This window comes from Pantherophis guttatus, chromosome 2 (genome assembly GCF_059756535.1).
Source record: "Pantherophis guttatus breed Tessera chromosome 2, ASM5975653v1, whole genome shotgun sequence".
NCBI classification, from domain to species: domain Eukaryota; kingdom Metazoa; phylum Chordata; class Lepidosauria; order Squamata; family Colubridae; genus Pantherophis; species Pantherophis guttatus.
Genome location: NC_142064.1, coordinates 42,063,383 through 42,079,608, shown reverse-complemented (window position 1 = coordinate 42,079,608; position 16,226 = coordinate 42,063,383). Strand labels below are relative to the sequence as shown.

Here is a 16,226-nt window from a genome sequence, read left to right as displayed (position 1 = left end):
GAAATTGTGTCCTAGGACTAACATACAAGCTTTAAAAGGACCTGAAAATGTCATTGAAAATGTCATTGTTTGACATGCTATTATAGAGACCACAGTTACAATAGGAGGCAGGGGATCCCAATTGTTGATGTGGCTGGGAAAGTGTGCAAAAGAACTCAGAGACTTCTGGACTGTCTCAAATGATGAAGGATATATGGCTAAAGTAGTGGTATATAATGGCATGCCTTACAGATGTTTTGATCATCAACTCTAATCATCCCCAGCCAGAATGGCCATTGTCAAGGGATAATAAGAGCTTGAATGTAACACATCTGGAAGACTTTGGGTTTTAGGTTGTCAGTTTGATCTAAGCCAGGAGTGTCAAACTTGTGTCATCATGGTGGTGTCATGTGACGTATCGGGACTTTTTTTCCCTTCGCTAAACTGAGCGTGGGCATGGCCAGCGTGTGACGCATCCGGCCCGTGGGCCAAAAGTTTGACAGCCTTGATCTAAGCCATGGATGGGCAACTGTGGCCCTTTTACAACCTGTGGACTTCAACTCCCAGAATTCCTGAGCCAACTTGGCTGTCTCAGGAATTCTGGGAGTTGAAGTCCACAGGTTGTAAAAGGGCCACAGTTGCCCACCCCTGATCTAAGCAGATGTATGAATAATTGGACTCAACATTTTTGTCCTTCCTGGTCTTGTAGCTGCTTCTCCTTGTTGCCACTGTTTTATGACTTGCCCCTTTGAATTTTACCTCAGATGTGTGTTTGATTAGAAATTTAGAAGTATCGCAAATGCTTCCTGTTTACTTGGAAAATGTCACAGAAAGCTGTGTGTAACAATTATACGAACAGCAGTGTTGAGCTATTGTGTTGTAAACAGAGAAGATTTCCAGTGATTTGGTTGACTTTGATCTGCATATAACTCTCTGGATTATTTGTTATGCATGCCTGAAATATGATTACATAAACTTATTATTAAATGTTAATAAAATATATTTAAAAATATCCCCTGAGGATTCTTTGGAGAAGTATTAGTTTTTGAGAAAGCCAGCAGCAGAGGCACCACTAAACCTACTCTTATGACTATGTTTTATTGTGGATTTTTTCCCTATTAGGTTTGTGACCCAACATTTGTAGTGTTGTTATATAATTCTTTCTTTGTTATATAGTTCTGTCTTTAAGCAGCTCATAGCATTTAGTATAGCAGGAAATCAATTTTTACTTGATGGATTGACTCATTTAAGGAGGTGAGAGAACTTAAAAGCTGACTGCCAGCTATTCAGCTAATCTTGGGCAAAATTACCAGTGTATACTACATGCAGTAACACACTCATACCAGGGGCAAAGCCTTCGTGATCTTTTAAACAATTCAGTTGTGCACCATGACAAAATATCAAAGCAGTTTGTACTCTGTGTTTTGACTGAAAATGATATCGGTTTTTTTTTGTTTTTGGTTTGTTTTTTGTTTTTTGGTTAATAATAATGGTCAGTTCATGTTGTAGCATGAATTTCAGGCCACTCAACTATCTGGGCCAATGTTCCTTCCATAGCTATTGAGTAAGAGAACTGGATTGTGTCAAAATTTTCCACCAGAACAAAAGGTCTTTTAAGGGACAGATGAGCCCTAGACACATTGACAAATGCCAAATAATTCAATCTGATTTCATAGAAGTACCTTTAGGTCTAGGTCATTGAAGCTATTTCATACAGAAGAGGGATTTTCAAGTACATGCAAATCACAAGTGGATTTCATTATCTCCTCTGCCCCCATAAGGGCTGATCATTGCTAGTACACATGATAGGGCAAGGAACTTCAGCAGTATTACATTGACTATGGCACAAAGTTCCTGCCCTACTAGTCTGATGTACAGGCAATACTTTCACTTCATTCATGGCTCACTATGACAGTGCTAAAACAGCTTTAGAAGAGCCTGACATCTGGATAAAGCTTTGCCAGCCAATGCCAAAGAACAATTGGGGATAGTACATACTGCCTCTCTCTCTCTCTCTCTCTCTCTCTCTCCCTCCCTCCCTCCCTCCTCTCTCTTGCATGGGGCAATCAGAAAAATATTACAGGTCGTCCTTGACTTACAACAGTTTATTTAGTGACCATTCAAAGTTACAACAGCAGTACAACAGTGACTTATGACCGTTCTCCAGTTTGAAGCATCCCCATGATCATCTGATCAAAATTCAGATGCTTAGCAACTGGTTCATACTTATGACCACTGCTGTGTTCCAAGGGCATGCGAACCCTTTCTGTGACCTTCTGACAAGCAAAGTCAACATGTGACTAACTTAACAACTGCAATGATTCACTTAACAACTGTGGCAAGGAAGGTCGTAACATGGGGCAAAAGTCATTTAACGAATGTCTCACTTAACAACAGAAATTTGAGGCTCAATTGTGCTTCTACGTTGAGGACTACCTGTATTATACCAATGTCTCAGGATGTGTATCAGGGTAGCAGTAGAGAAGAAGCAAAAATGGAAAGGAATAGAGGGATCTGCATGTAGTTGTAACAGCTACACTCTAAATAGAAGCCGACCAGCGACAATAGCTGGAATGGGGGCACTGCAAGGAAAGAGGTGAGAATAGTTCAGCTTTAGATTTTAGATTAGTTTAGTTTACTTTATTGTCATTGCATCTCATACAATGAAATTAAATGCCATCTTCAGTGTACATTATAACTATAAAAATAAAACACAAACACACATCCTTCACATTTTATACTGAATTGAAAACCCCTAATATTGCATTAATATTGCACTATATAGTAGAATTCAATATGGTTACTGCCCTGGAATAGAAGCTGTTTTTCAGCCTGTTTGTCCTTGTTTTTATTATCCTGTACCGTCTGCCAGATAGTAATAGTTCAAAAAAAGAGATGGATCTTTAAGAATGTTTCTAAAATGTGCCCTCACTGCTTTGGCTATGGGTCTGTGGGAGAACATATTAGAGCAGAGGTGTCAAACTCGATTTCATGGAGGGCCACATCAGGGTTGTGTCCGACCTTGGGGGGGCCAGGGTGGGTGTGGTCAGCATGTCACTCATCGTGGGGCGCCTTTGGAGGCCCAAGTGCTCTGCCGGCGAAAACAGGCTCCTGAGCTCAATTTTTGGCTGGGACGGCCTTCTGCAACCCTCTGCCAGTGAAAATGGAGCTCAGGAGGGCTGTGCATGGCCCTCCCAAGCTCAGTTTTCATTGGCAGAAGCACCATGGGCTGGCCCTTCACTATTTCCTTTCCCTGCAGGCCAGATCTAAGCACCCAGATCCAGCCCCTGGGCCTTGAGTTTGACACCCCTGTATTAAGAGGGCAACTTTTCCTGGTCCAGTAGGCAACAGTTTTAAAGCAGGACTTTTGAGGAAAGTACTACCAACACCACTGACAGGCTGGCAGCTGCTTGCTTGCTCCTCCTTGACATGGGAATATTGATCTCTCTAGCCCCTGGAAGTTAAGGCTTGAACTTCTTTAAAAAAACATTATTCTTGAGGACTCTATATGTGATTACTGGAATTTGGAAAGAGATTGATGGATATACCCAAGGTTTGTTTGTTTGTTTCAGGTGTGTGTGTGTGTGTGTGTGTGTGTGTGTGTGAGAGAGAGAGAGAGAGAGAGAGAGAGAGAGAGAGAGAGAGAGAGAGAGAGAGAGAGAGAGAGAGAGAGAGAGAGAGAGAGATGGGATTATCAGTCTCCTAGATCAACAGACCTGTTCCCCCGTCCTTCACCAAATCCAGATGAATGTTCAGTACGGCATAAGAACATAATGGTATGATGTGAGGAATTTTGCCCACTTCCCAACTATGCACCATCACACCATTCAAGGAGCAATTGGTGGTTATTTTTCTTGCATGCTAGGGACTGAGTAGGAGAGGAAAGAAAATTAGGACATTCACCAATTGTTGTCGTGAATCTCCACTTATTATATGTGTAAGGACAATGCCACTCCCTGGCCTCCTTATTGTGTATCTAAAGATCAGCCATGGGAGCAGGGCAAATTAGGTTGACCTAGTTTTCTGCTGCCTCAAGGATGGGAGGAATACACGTTAACTGTCTGTGGGGAAGTGCCCAGTGTGAAAAACAGTGAACAAAAGAAAATAAAGGCCATATATAATAAAAAAGCAAAGGGAAACTAACTCAATCTCATTTAAATCAATACCATTCACTGTACTTCTCCCTAACTTCTATCTAGTCTTATAAAAATCTCCTTGCTTCCACCCTGCACACTGATTCATATATTGCCTTTTCTCTTTAAACATATGACCTTGTGTTGTTTGATAATCTCATCAACTCAATCCAACCATGATTTTCTTGGTTTTTCCCTGAATCTTTCCCACTCTTTTTTCATACAATTGTTTTGCAATTTAACTAATAATTAATTATCTTTTTCTATGTAACCAAAGTACCTGAAAACACTTTTTTTGTAATAGTAACTCACTTTAGTATTTGTTACAAATTCATCATTACCATTCATTCTTGACTCTAGGTCATCATTTACTACATAAACATACTTTAAGTATGCCAGTTCAATTGCATTTCTGAACTCTAGTGGGCAGAAACACTTTCTTATATAAAACCATTTCTAACCAATACAGAAATGCATTTAGATCCTTGCTTCTCACAATTTATGATCCATGAAGGAGTTTGAGAATAACTCTGTACTCACCTGGAGCTCTAAGCTACACTGAGTTATATATGAAGTTTTTTCTTTTAAATGCAACAAAATTTTTGAAAATGCGAAAAACTATCTCTCCCTCCCTCCCCCTCTTCTATCTGATCTATCTATTTATTCTCCTATTTCTTAACCACCCATCTCCCTTAAAGAGGGTTTTTTTAGATCCTATACTCAGGAAGGATCATGGATAGGATACTGTAGGCCTTTCTTTTTTTACTCTAGTCTTAGTTCATACTGGGAGATGTGTTTTCAAATTGTCTGTGGGGTTAGCATCTCTGCATGTGAATTTCTGATTATATGTTCTCTCTTGTTTAGAATGAAAAATAACACTCTGTTGTGGGCAAAGGGGGAAAAAAGGAAAACAAAGCAAATATCTGTAGGAATAAAATAGATTAAAGCTTAATAACAATCAAATCTTTCCTGGTCAAGCACACATAGATAAACACACAATCTCCATCAAATTGATTATATCAATTTTTATTAAAACAGAAATACACATAGGAGTTAATTTTAAAAATTAGTTGACTTGATAGAATAGATTCATCTAAATTAATGGTTTAAAACGTGAGTTGTTTATAGCTTACTGTAAAAAAAATAGGTTATTTCATTTAAAAAACAAAACTTGTTAATTCCTTAATCATATAATTCATAGCATTCTGTTACAGAGCTATATGTAGTGAGATTCTTTTGTCGTTGTTCAAAGAAAACACATGTATAAAAAGTAGAATGCAGTACAGCATGTTAAAAAGATGAAAGGATTACAGATGAGTGTCTGCTATAGGTATTCTTCTAAGTTCAACAATTTGGGAATTAGCTATTGTACTTCCATCCAGGCTGCCATGACATGATTCAGTGTCACTGATGTTGAGGCCAGCACCTGAAACACAAAAAGAAAAGCAGAATATTTGGGAGATTTGAAAACGAGACCATATCTTCCATAGAATACACTTATCTGATGATGATGATGATGATGATGATGATGATGATGATGAGGAGGAGGAGGAGGAGGAGGAGGAGGAGGAGGAGGAGGAGGAGGAGGAGGAGGAGATCAGCTTTCCTATTCTTAGTGGTTTAACCATTCTGGCATGATTTAGTGACATATTATTCAAAAGTTGTATCAAAATTATGTGGCTGACTTATAAAAGCTAAACTCTTGTTAAAATTAATATATAAGATTCCTCCAATTTAAAATATCTTAGGCATTAAACATAAAACATCATAAATTGTTTCTAGTTTCTAGTTCACATCTGAATCATCTTTTTTTAAACTATCATTTACCTTACTGAATTTTTGATCCATAAACCACAGTTACAAATATCACATTAAGTGCTGTGATTTTACATATTTAATTCTACTACTGCAATATTGCCTTCATTATATTTAAAGACTTAAGCTGACTATATTAGGGTTAAGGTTTGCAAATCTCTGGAACTCTGTTAGATATTTTTATATTTTTTTATTCATCATTCAGATTTTATAGCCTAACTCCAGTCTTAATTTATATTAATGTTCTCCCCCCCTCTCTCTCACACACACACATTTGGACACACATTCTTCATGTAACCTCTATGCTTCATGTCCCTTAAGAGTCATTTTTGTATAGTTTCATGAAACTATATGTCTTTAAAAGAATACACATTACTAAACATACACGTAAAACTCCAAGGTGTGGAAAGAAACTAAGGATGATGGTTGCTTCTTTGGGTTCTTTCTGTGTACATCACCAATTGCTAATGGAGTTCCTCACAAAGGTAACATCTACATGATGAGGGATAGGACCTCCATGCATCAATGACAATCACAGTTTACAATTATGCTACTTTAGAAAGCTTGACCTAACCCTGTACTACTGTAGGTGGGCAGATTTCCTGAACCAACATTACATCAAGATGGGTAGGGTTATCAGTGTAATGCTTCCATATTTTCTCCATAGATGTACAGTTCTTCTGGCATAGCTATTTAGGACGATGGAATAAGCATTTTTAGCATAGTCTGAATTCTTCATGAACAAACAAAGGTGGAAACATTTCTCCTCCCCACCCCCCACATTATCTCTTCTTCTAGTGGCACCAACTGATTGCTTTGCCTGCGTGAACATACTGTGCTTTTGGTCTTAGGACAAGTAAATAAAACATTTAAAAACTGCCCAACCCCTACTTAGACATTTCAAGACTTGCAAATCCTATTTAGGCAGAAGTGCAGAAGTGCATGCAAGCATAATTAAACATGGTAATGTCAAAAGAGATTAATTCCAGACATTACTTGCCAGTAAAACCAGCTACAAATGAGCAAGGGCTGCAAAGATTCAATGGACTGGGCAAATTTATTTCTGCTGCAAATGCATAGGTTTCAAAGGAGCTGTACCAGCAATAAACCTGGCTCACTGCATTTGGAATATGTTATATTTGCAGGAAACCAAATGTTACCACTTTTTAAAACTAGCAATTAATAAAATATATAAGACAGAAAATGTGGCATATTAAGTTGCTTTGTTATACATGAACAGGGATTATTTGTCTGTTTTTAATTCTATGACACAGCTGATGACATGACCAAATTACAATATTCTTCATCCCATCAAATGACTTAAATATGCTTTACAAGATAGGTTCCTACAGCTATCATTAGGCAAGCAGTGTTCCTTTTTTCAATCCTTTCCTTCTTCACAGTTGTTTAGTGAGAAGGAAAAAAAGAATTGTGATTGAAGGCCTGGGAAGATTAAAATGGAAGATGATGATGAAATCCTTCTAAAGATCTGTCAGTGAGGGGAGTTGATCAGGATAGATTCCAAACAGTATGAGGGTAGAGAATAGAAACCCTGAAGCAGTGAATTAACTTCTAATTTATAAAACCAAGTATCACTGTACACAAATCTTTCCTAGAGCATAGGTCCCTTCTGTTCCTTGACTCATTTTTACCATTAAAGAAACAACAGACAAAGCCAAATGGATTGACCTGCTGTTTCCCATTTTATACATGTCCGGTTTTGTTGTGTTGCTGATTGCTTAAACAAATAACCTATTTAAGTTTATTGCTTTGTTAAAATCCAAATTATAACATGACTATACTTTTTCATGCCATGAATGAATTCCTAAGGATTTGATAATCTTTTTTAAAAAAAATAAAACTAAAGTGCTCTATGGAAGAACAACTTAATACTGCACAGACGAGTTAAGTTTTTTTCTAGAAGTGTTTACCACAAGATAGTTAAGAGTTCTTAGGGGCAGCGTGGTCTCAAATTAAAGCAATGGGGCCCTGTAAGATGGTATAATAACTTCACACTGGGACTATGATTTTTGAGAAAACATTTTCAGCACTAATACTAAAGTTGGACTCTCATGCTGTCTTGTTAAGAACAGCTACTCTGTCAATTGAGCCCAACTTGCAGTCAAAAAAGAAAACTCTGAGATATATGTTTAACATTGCTTTCCAATGTTAAAAAATGAGGAATTATAAATCTGAAGTATGTTTACAATCTTCTGGGCTTGCAAAATCAGTGTGGTGGTATCTACTACTCCAGAGGGTAAATGAATATTAAATCTCATCTTGCCTTTTTTTATATGTTTAAAACCTGTATTATATTATTGGTAGTTTCTCACCTGTTTCATGTTTATACACATCCAACAAGATTTTTTTATGGGAAGCACAAACAATTAACTGTTATTTTCATTTTGGTAACTTTAGTAGAACTGAGAGTTTCTCCTTTCATTTAGTATTTCTTTTAAACAGTAACTAATTTTAATTATTTATTTATTCATTTTTGTTTAACAAGGGAATGAAACACTATAGTTCAGCTGTGAAAGTTTCATGAATAAACAAGGGCCTATCTGAATTTACTCTAAGAACACCAATGAAACCAAATGCAGATTATGGCTCAAAGGTCTCCCAGGTGCCTGTTTGCCTAAGAAACTCACAGTACCTGTAAAGCAAGTTTAAGATGAATTTAGGTAGCCAATCTAGTCTTTCTGCCTATGTGACACAAAGCACTTAGAAATATTTCTTCAGGGCACTCATTGTTTGACCCTAGTTTAATTAGCACTTTTTAAAAAGTTACATAACTTGGCACTTATCCTTTTCACACAGTAAACACACATACATATATTTGTGTCAGTTTATGCCTTTCTAAGCGGTATTACAGTCATATTATTTGCTGCCATGTCTCACTGTGCAACTATCAATGTTCCAAACAAGTAAGTCTGAGAAAATGTTATGCTACTGAGTGATCCATGCAAAACATAATCAGGCTTGGCTTGTATTCTGCTGTGTGTAACCAAGATGTATACAAACTAGAAATACAAGTGCTCTTTTGAAGTCAGTAGTCATATTGATATCTGTAAGCTTGAAAACCTATCCCTTCAAATTAAGATAGCTGTGAGGTTGGCAAATGATGTAGCCTCCAAAAGTATTAGTGGTCATATGTTTGACTATGAAGTGCAAGACATCTGATGAGTGGAATGCTGACTTGCCACTCTTCTAGGAGATCTGTAGAAATCCATACATTTCATTTTCTGCATGTCCAAGAAATCCCAACAGTGTCTTCTCTGGCATAGTTTCACATTCTGCGACTGGATTTTTTCCATCTTTTACTTAGAATTAATTTTAATCTGGTTCTTGGACGATAGTTAATCTTCTTCTTTAAATAGCTATGGGGAGCCTAACTCAGCAAGATGGCATAATTGCACAGGCCATTACCGTATTTCTGATTCATCTGCAATTGCTTCCATGTACTGTAAATGTGAAATTAGAGCCATATAAATTCGATATATGGTAGCATTTCTATATCTGAAATAGTAGCTTGTGGTTCATATAAGAATAATATTTACTTCTTCACCCTAAATTTCAAAACTACAATAAGAAAATATGTTCTAGTTCCTGATTTAGGCTAAATGTGTTTTCATTCAATTTGCTTTTTTGTTCTTTAAATAAAATGCATATTAAGTTTAGCACAAGACAGACTTTTTACTTTGATGTAAATAGTTAGTCAGAATACAATTGCAAAAAAATCACATCTGATTATTTAGAAAGGAGGATATATTATACTTACCAGTTTTTAAAGCAAATATTAAATCATCAAACTCTTGTGATTCTTCATCTGCCATCAAAGAACTGTTCCTAAATCCTCCAGCAGCTATATAAGCATTGCCATTCTGTGGGCTTTGCTTAAAGACAGTCCTGGCCTCTGTTCCTGTTCTTGGGGATGTCCTCTCCCAGTCTGCTGGCATCTTTAGAAAAAGCATTAAGTATACAGTTTTTTTATACCACAAAAAAAGCACTCTGTGTTATCTTCCTAATGGTGTTATTGGTTCGCTAGTCTAGAGGATCCCTCAAATAGCAAATGATGCCATCATCATTATTTACTTATTTTGGCAACTGAGGAAAATATTATGTTGATTTAGATGCAATAGGCTGACCCCAAATATCCTGGCCCTAGCAATGCATGCAGTCAAAAGAATTAGAGCAACAGATTTTTCCTTATGGATTATGGCATTTCCCAATGCCAAAATAGCAAATGTCCATCTCCTTGTCTAAGTGCATTTTGTATCCCAATTGGTTAAATTATGCTGGATCCTAAGTTACACAATTCCACAAAACTCTCTCCTTTCCCAGTAAAAATCAGTTCAGTATTGAGAAATAAGAATTCTGGACTTTTAATGATACTTTACCTAATGGCTATGTTAGGCCCACAAATTAAGTGGGACTAAGGTTTGATATTGCCAAAAATACCACTATCAAAGGAAGGCCGTTTCTCTAAGTCTAGCCACCAATTCCTTTAGGGATACACAGACTGTTCTTGATAAAATAATAATGTAGTATACAAGATGAAAGTTACTTTCTTTGTGAAATAATAATTGGTAGATCTACAAATACATAAAATATGGAATACATAACTGATATCAAACTGGCCTTGGATTTATGTGTATCTTACTGAGGATTCTGTAACTCCACAACAGATGTTCAAAGAAAAAGAGTCAGAGCTGTCAGCATGACAGTAGCAGCAACTACAAGGCTGCCTTATCCTCTGAGACCCTCTGGTTCTATTTCAGCCAACACTGATTGCCTGCTGAGGTGAAAGTCAAAGACCCTCCTGCATCTCTGAATACCTCAGGAATGGTAATTAGTGTGGAGCAAGAAGAGGTATTTTCTGTGACAATAACCTTGTGCTGGTTATTGCCTAAGGAAGCCTAGTGTCATCTCCTTTTTAATGGCTTTTCAGAGGATGGTTAAATCTTGCTTTCTGCTATAATGACTATTTCAGAAGGCGTGGTTAGTAATAGAATTATTTTTACATAATTGGATCCTCCCCAAGAGGAGCTGCTCCCCAACATGGCTGCTGAATGGTAAGGAGATTTTTCTCTTTTACTGGTAATCTGCTGATTTTGCTGCCTAGGATGGCTTTCTGGTAATGTTGCTCCCTGGATTTGAACGGGAACACTTGGGAATGACCCAAAAATGACTTTTGGATGGACATGGACCCATTTGAAAAGGGGATCTTAAAGATTCAAAGATAAAAGAGATATCAAATGTACTATACAGAGGTAGAACTGAGTTGATTCCATACAACTCTCTGAACTTCAAGTCTGCATTTGTTTGCAATAGCAGAAGCCTGACATGGAGAAGTGACAAACTGATTTTTCTTAGGAGGACTTGGAAAGATTGAGGAATGGATTTATTACTCTTAATTGCAAACCACTTTTAACTGGACTTTGTTGGGAAGACAGACTGATTGTAGAAATTGAATGTAGTATATTTAACTAGACAAAAACTGATAAGAAATTATATCAAAAAATGAAAGTGGATATATGATCTAGGATGAATTACTCTTACTCTTGGGGTGATTTGGGATAGGTAAGAGGCCACGGTAAACTTTCTATGAATTGATTACAATAACAGTTTGCTAACAGAAGGTTTTGAAACTCTAATCTTGTCCTTTTCATTATTATTGTTCTTTCGGTTAAATATTTTGTCATTAATATACCCTGTTTTCCCCAAAATAAGAGATCCCCTGATAATAAGCCCAATTGAGCTTTTGAGCACATGGCAATAAGGCCAAGCACTTATTTCAGGTTTCAAAAAAAATATAAGAAAGGGTCTTATTTTCGGGGAAACACGGTAGCATATAGAAAGACAGACCAATAGTTTGCAAATAGATTTGCTAGTTTTTTAAAAATGGGGAGGGGTTGCAAGGGGTGGAAACTAATATTGTAACAATGTATTAAATCAGTATTCAACCAGGAGAGAGGTAATACGTGTAGATGTTCTTTTTTTCTTTTTTAAATACACTTTTTAAATATCTTGTATGTTTTGTGTATCTTGTTTTCGTTGTTTTAAATTTCTTGGAATTTTGTATTTTAACTTTCTTTTGAATAAAATAAAAATTGCTAAAATTATTTTTAAATAATTTTGAGTAGCTTTATTATTCTCTGCTGCTGTATTACTTCAGTGGAGCATTTGGTGGATTTGTTATTTAAAATAAAAATTAAATAAGTTCTGTTAATGATATTTAAGGAAAAAGGAGCTTGTTTGAGGAAAAACAAAGAACACATGTTTAGCTAGGCAAAACTGGCAGAAATGTTAAAATAGTCAATAAACACAATTTTTGCCAAGCATGGCTTATAATTAACATCCACGTATTGTACACTGATTTACTGCTATTGTGACAGATCCTGCTACTACAAGTATAGAATAAATGTACAACGATTTGGCATGGCACATGGTCATCCCAAATTCAAATCTCTACTGAACTATAAAGGCCATACAGAAGGAAGGTAAGCAATGTACTTGATTGAAATTCTTGCTGAAAGTTGTAAACAAAATCCATAAAGAAATGGTACTCAGCCCTTGCCACATACACATACATACTCTTAATAATAATAATAAAGGTAGGATAAAAGTCTATCTATCTATCTATCTATCTATCTATCTATCTATCTATCTATCTATCTATCATCTATCTATCTATCTAGATAAATCTATCTCAGCATCTACTTCTGTCCTACTATCGCAGCACCATTGAGTGTGTCCTGACATACGGCATTCTTGCATGGTATGGGAGCAGCTCTGTAGCGGACAAAAAAGCTCTACAGAGAATCATTAAAACCGCCCAGAATATCATTGGGCTCCAGCTACCAGCCCTGGATGACATCTTCGAATCTCGCTGTTTGAGGAAGTTGCATAACATTTTCAGAGACTCTTCCTATCCTGCTTACAATCTTTTTGGACTGTTGCCTTCTGGCAGAAGATACAGAGCAATTAAAACTCGGACCACACGTTTTCTGAATAGTTTTTATCCCAGAGCTATAATTGCACTCAACAATGAACTAAAGGGCCACCATCAGTGAGCTGTTGGACAGCATTACTTGGTCTGTTGTGTGGATGTTTGGGTGGTTAGGGGTGGGGAATTGTGGTGGGTGGGAATGTGTTTGGGGATTGTTGTGTGTGTTGGACCTGGTCTTTGGGTGTTAAATGAATTTCGTTGTATGGCTATACTGTGTATACATATACAATGACAATAAAGTTATTATTAAAATCAAATCAAATCAATCAATCAGCAATCCTAATTCAACCCCCAATCTCTAGCTGGGCAGAAACAATCTTTCATTCAATGTGATGAAAGAACTTCTAAAAGCAAATTCTGTTTCAAAAAGAAGTTTTTTTGGGTGGAAGGTCATATACTTGCACTTCTTTTATTATGAGGTGGCCAAGATGCCGGAGAGAATGTGCTGCCTCTCATGGTGTAATCATTTTTCTGGCTTCTAGGACTTCAATTAAATTCAAGGAAGGTTGTCATTAAGGAATTCCTTTTTTTTTTTTAATAGTGAAAAACTGTCATCAAGAAGGAACAGCCAGTCCATTAAAAAAATGTTGAAGAGTTTTTCTTTTCCTGAAGTTGGTTAAAGGAATTTCCTATTCCAAGCTACTTTGCCAACAAATTTAGTGGATAATTTTTGAAAGTCTATTTGTGCCCAGCTGCAAGAAAAAGATTCCAGTTACTGGCATCTTGGAGTCTGGATTAATTAGCTCCAGCAACTTAAATGTTAGTTAAGACAATAAGCATAATGAGCTATGGCAACATGGCAATGTGCAAATGCTGTATGCATATTATTTTATAGACCACTTGCCATTAGGATGTTCTCTAAGAACCAACTTTCCACCATCAAGAGCATATTCTCTCCCTTTTGGCTGACTCACAGTTCCTTTCTGTACTTTTAAAATTTCTTAATCTGGCAATTGTAATAGGGTGTGAATGGGTTGCATTTTGAAATGGAATGGAGGTAGCACTTTGAAACAGAGCAGAATTGCTGAAAATAATACACATCTGATGCTTCTGACATGTATACTTTACAGCTCTATTTTCTAGATAAATCCAATGACCTGTTTATATGAAGCCTGAAATGACCTGTTGACAGAAGGTGGCACCTTCTTTGTTTTGTTCATTCTCCTGACCTGTGAATTAAGGTCAAACAGAAACTAATTGCTCAGATTCATATGACAGTAAGCATGAAGTTTGGCCAGAGTAAAGGCATCATTACAAAAGAAATCCCACAAGAGCCCAATACATTCTTCCAATGAGATATTTGGTTGGCTTATAAAGGAGAAAGGAAAAGCTGCTGTTGTTCCTTGCATTGTTATTTAAACTTCTTTCTTGTGCAGCTGTTAATATTGATATTATATGCTGGGATACAAACCCCACTGACTACAAGGGGGGCCACTCTACCAAGCAATTGAGGACATAACTGCAATCTAAATCAAAAACTTTGGGATAAGATTCACTGGATCCAGTGAGATGTCTTAGAAATACAAATATTCAACTATGAACTATTTAAAAAGGAGATATCTACAGCATTGCACTGTAAATCTTTTATTATTTACAGTTGTGCTTTACTAAACATTTTATGTTTTGAATGTCCTTTTTGATCAGAAATTGACCTTGTATGTAAAAAGACCCTAGTCTACCCTCATCCACAGAAGCTCACTGGGTGACTTTGGGTTGGCTACTCTCCCTGTCTAATTTATCTCACAGGGTTCTGGTTGTGAGAAAAATATGTGAGAATGCTTGCTGGATGCCACTCTTGAGCTCCTGACTGAGATGTAAGTTGTAAAACTTACCAATTAATAAAATCACTGTGGAAACATACCTATATATGAGGTGTTAGTATATTTGTTTGTAAAGGTAAAATAATGAAGGTACCTCTTCCATAGCAGCAATAAGATTTTGAGTAGATTTGCTGATCTCTTCCCCTGCCAAGGGCATGCCACTTCCATGAGTGAAAAATGTAGAACCCGAGCTAGTATTTCCATTCATTTCAACTGTATAGCTGGCTTTCACAGGGCAGCAGAGTTGGTTGTGTAAAATGAAATATACCACAAAGACATAAAGACCCTAAAAGACAGAAGAGGGAGTCAGGAAAATTCAGGCATCTATGTATGAAATGCACATATGTTTAATGCAAAACACATTTAAGAAATATATATATTCAGGATATCAAGATTTAGAACAAGATTTTTTTCCCCAGAATCCCGACCAATGACTGTCCATATAATTATAATGTAAATTAAAACACAAGAGAAGCTGTCAGAATAAATTATTGCCCTGGAAAATAACCTCCATGAACATAATGGGGTAGTTTAGTTTAAGATGATGTGTTTCTTTTTAAAATCACTTATTGTTGAAGCAAAGCAAAAGTAGAACAATGGTTCAGCTCCAACCTAACAGCAAGGAAATCAGACGCAGCTGATAGAGAGCCAAGCTTGCAATGATTTATTGTCAGATAATATCTCAAGTATTTTTACTGACCTGTTAGTTTCAAACCGTAATTTCAACATCATAAAAACACTGGTTAGGGTTTAAAGAGCATGTTTCAGCTTCAAATAAGCTCTATCTTAAAAACTGTTTTGCCTTTACATTTATTGCCTATTTTAAAATATTTTAAAATATTTCTGCACCATCTTAACAGCAAACTGTTCCCATTTATAGGTTCATAATATAACCAAAACATACAAGAAAATAAAATGCATGCATTTAAAATTTTGCTTGTGCAGTTTGTACTCTGCAACCTTGTTAACATTCAGCAACTGTCATAAAGTCACTTTTAACATAACACTGAGGCTCTGGATTCTAGATCCTTTCGTTCAGCTTCTTCCTGATTGTCTTTTTGAGGGAGAAAGCTGTTAAGGAATAACAGACCTTGGAGGTCTTCTAGTCCAACTTCTTGCTCAATCAGGAAACCCTATGCCACTTCAGACAAATGGTTGTCCAATCCCTTCTTTAAGAACCTCCAGTGTTGAGCACTCACAACTTTGGAGACAAGTTGTTCTACTGGTTAATTGTTCTAACTGTCAAGAAATTTCTGCTTAGTTCTAGGTTGCTTTTCTCCTTGATTAGTTTCTATCCATTGCTTTTTGTCCTGCCTTCAGGTGCTTTGGAAAATAGGTTGACCCCTCTTCTTTGTGGCAGCCCCTTAGATATTGGAACACTGCTATCATATCACCCCTAGTCCTTCTTTTAATTAAACTAGAGTGGTCCCTTCCCAGCAGCAGCAACTTCTTTGCATGACTCTTTCACAT

The 16,226-nt window shown here is 36.7% G+C and overlaps 1 protein-coding gene across 1 annotated transcript in view; it reads right to left on the bottom strand.

Annotated features, from left to right (window-relative positions):
* Positions 1–5,122: 5,122 nt before the first annotated feature.
* The window catches only part of ADGRV1 (adhesion G protein-coupled receptor V1), a 277,279-nt gene continuing 266,175 nt past the window's right edge, over positions 5,123–16,226 (bottom strand). Inside the window, exons 88-90 of the mRNA XM_060690619.2 lie at positions 14,851–15,042; positions 9,706–9,883; positions 5,123–5,538 (exon numbers count right to left, since the gene is read on the bottom strand). Coding sequence (XP_060546602.2) covers positions 5,420–5,538; positions 9,706–9,883; positions 14,851–15,042 — 489 coding nt within the window. The 3' untranslated portion in view covers positions 5,123–5,419. The remainder of the gene's footprint in view (positions 5,539–9,705; positions 9,884–14,850; positions 15,043–16,226) is intronic.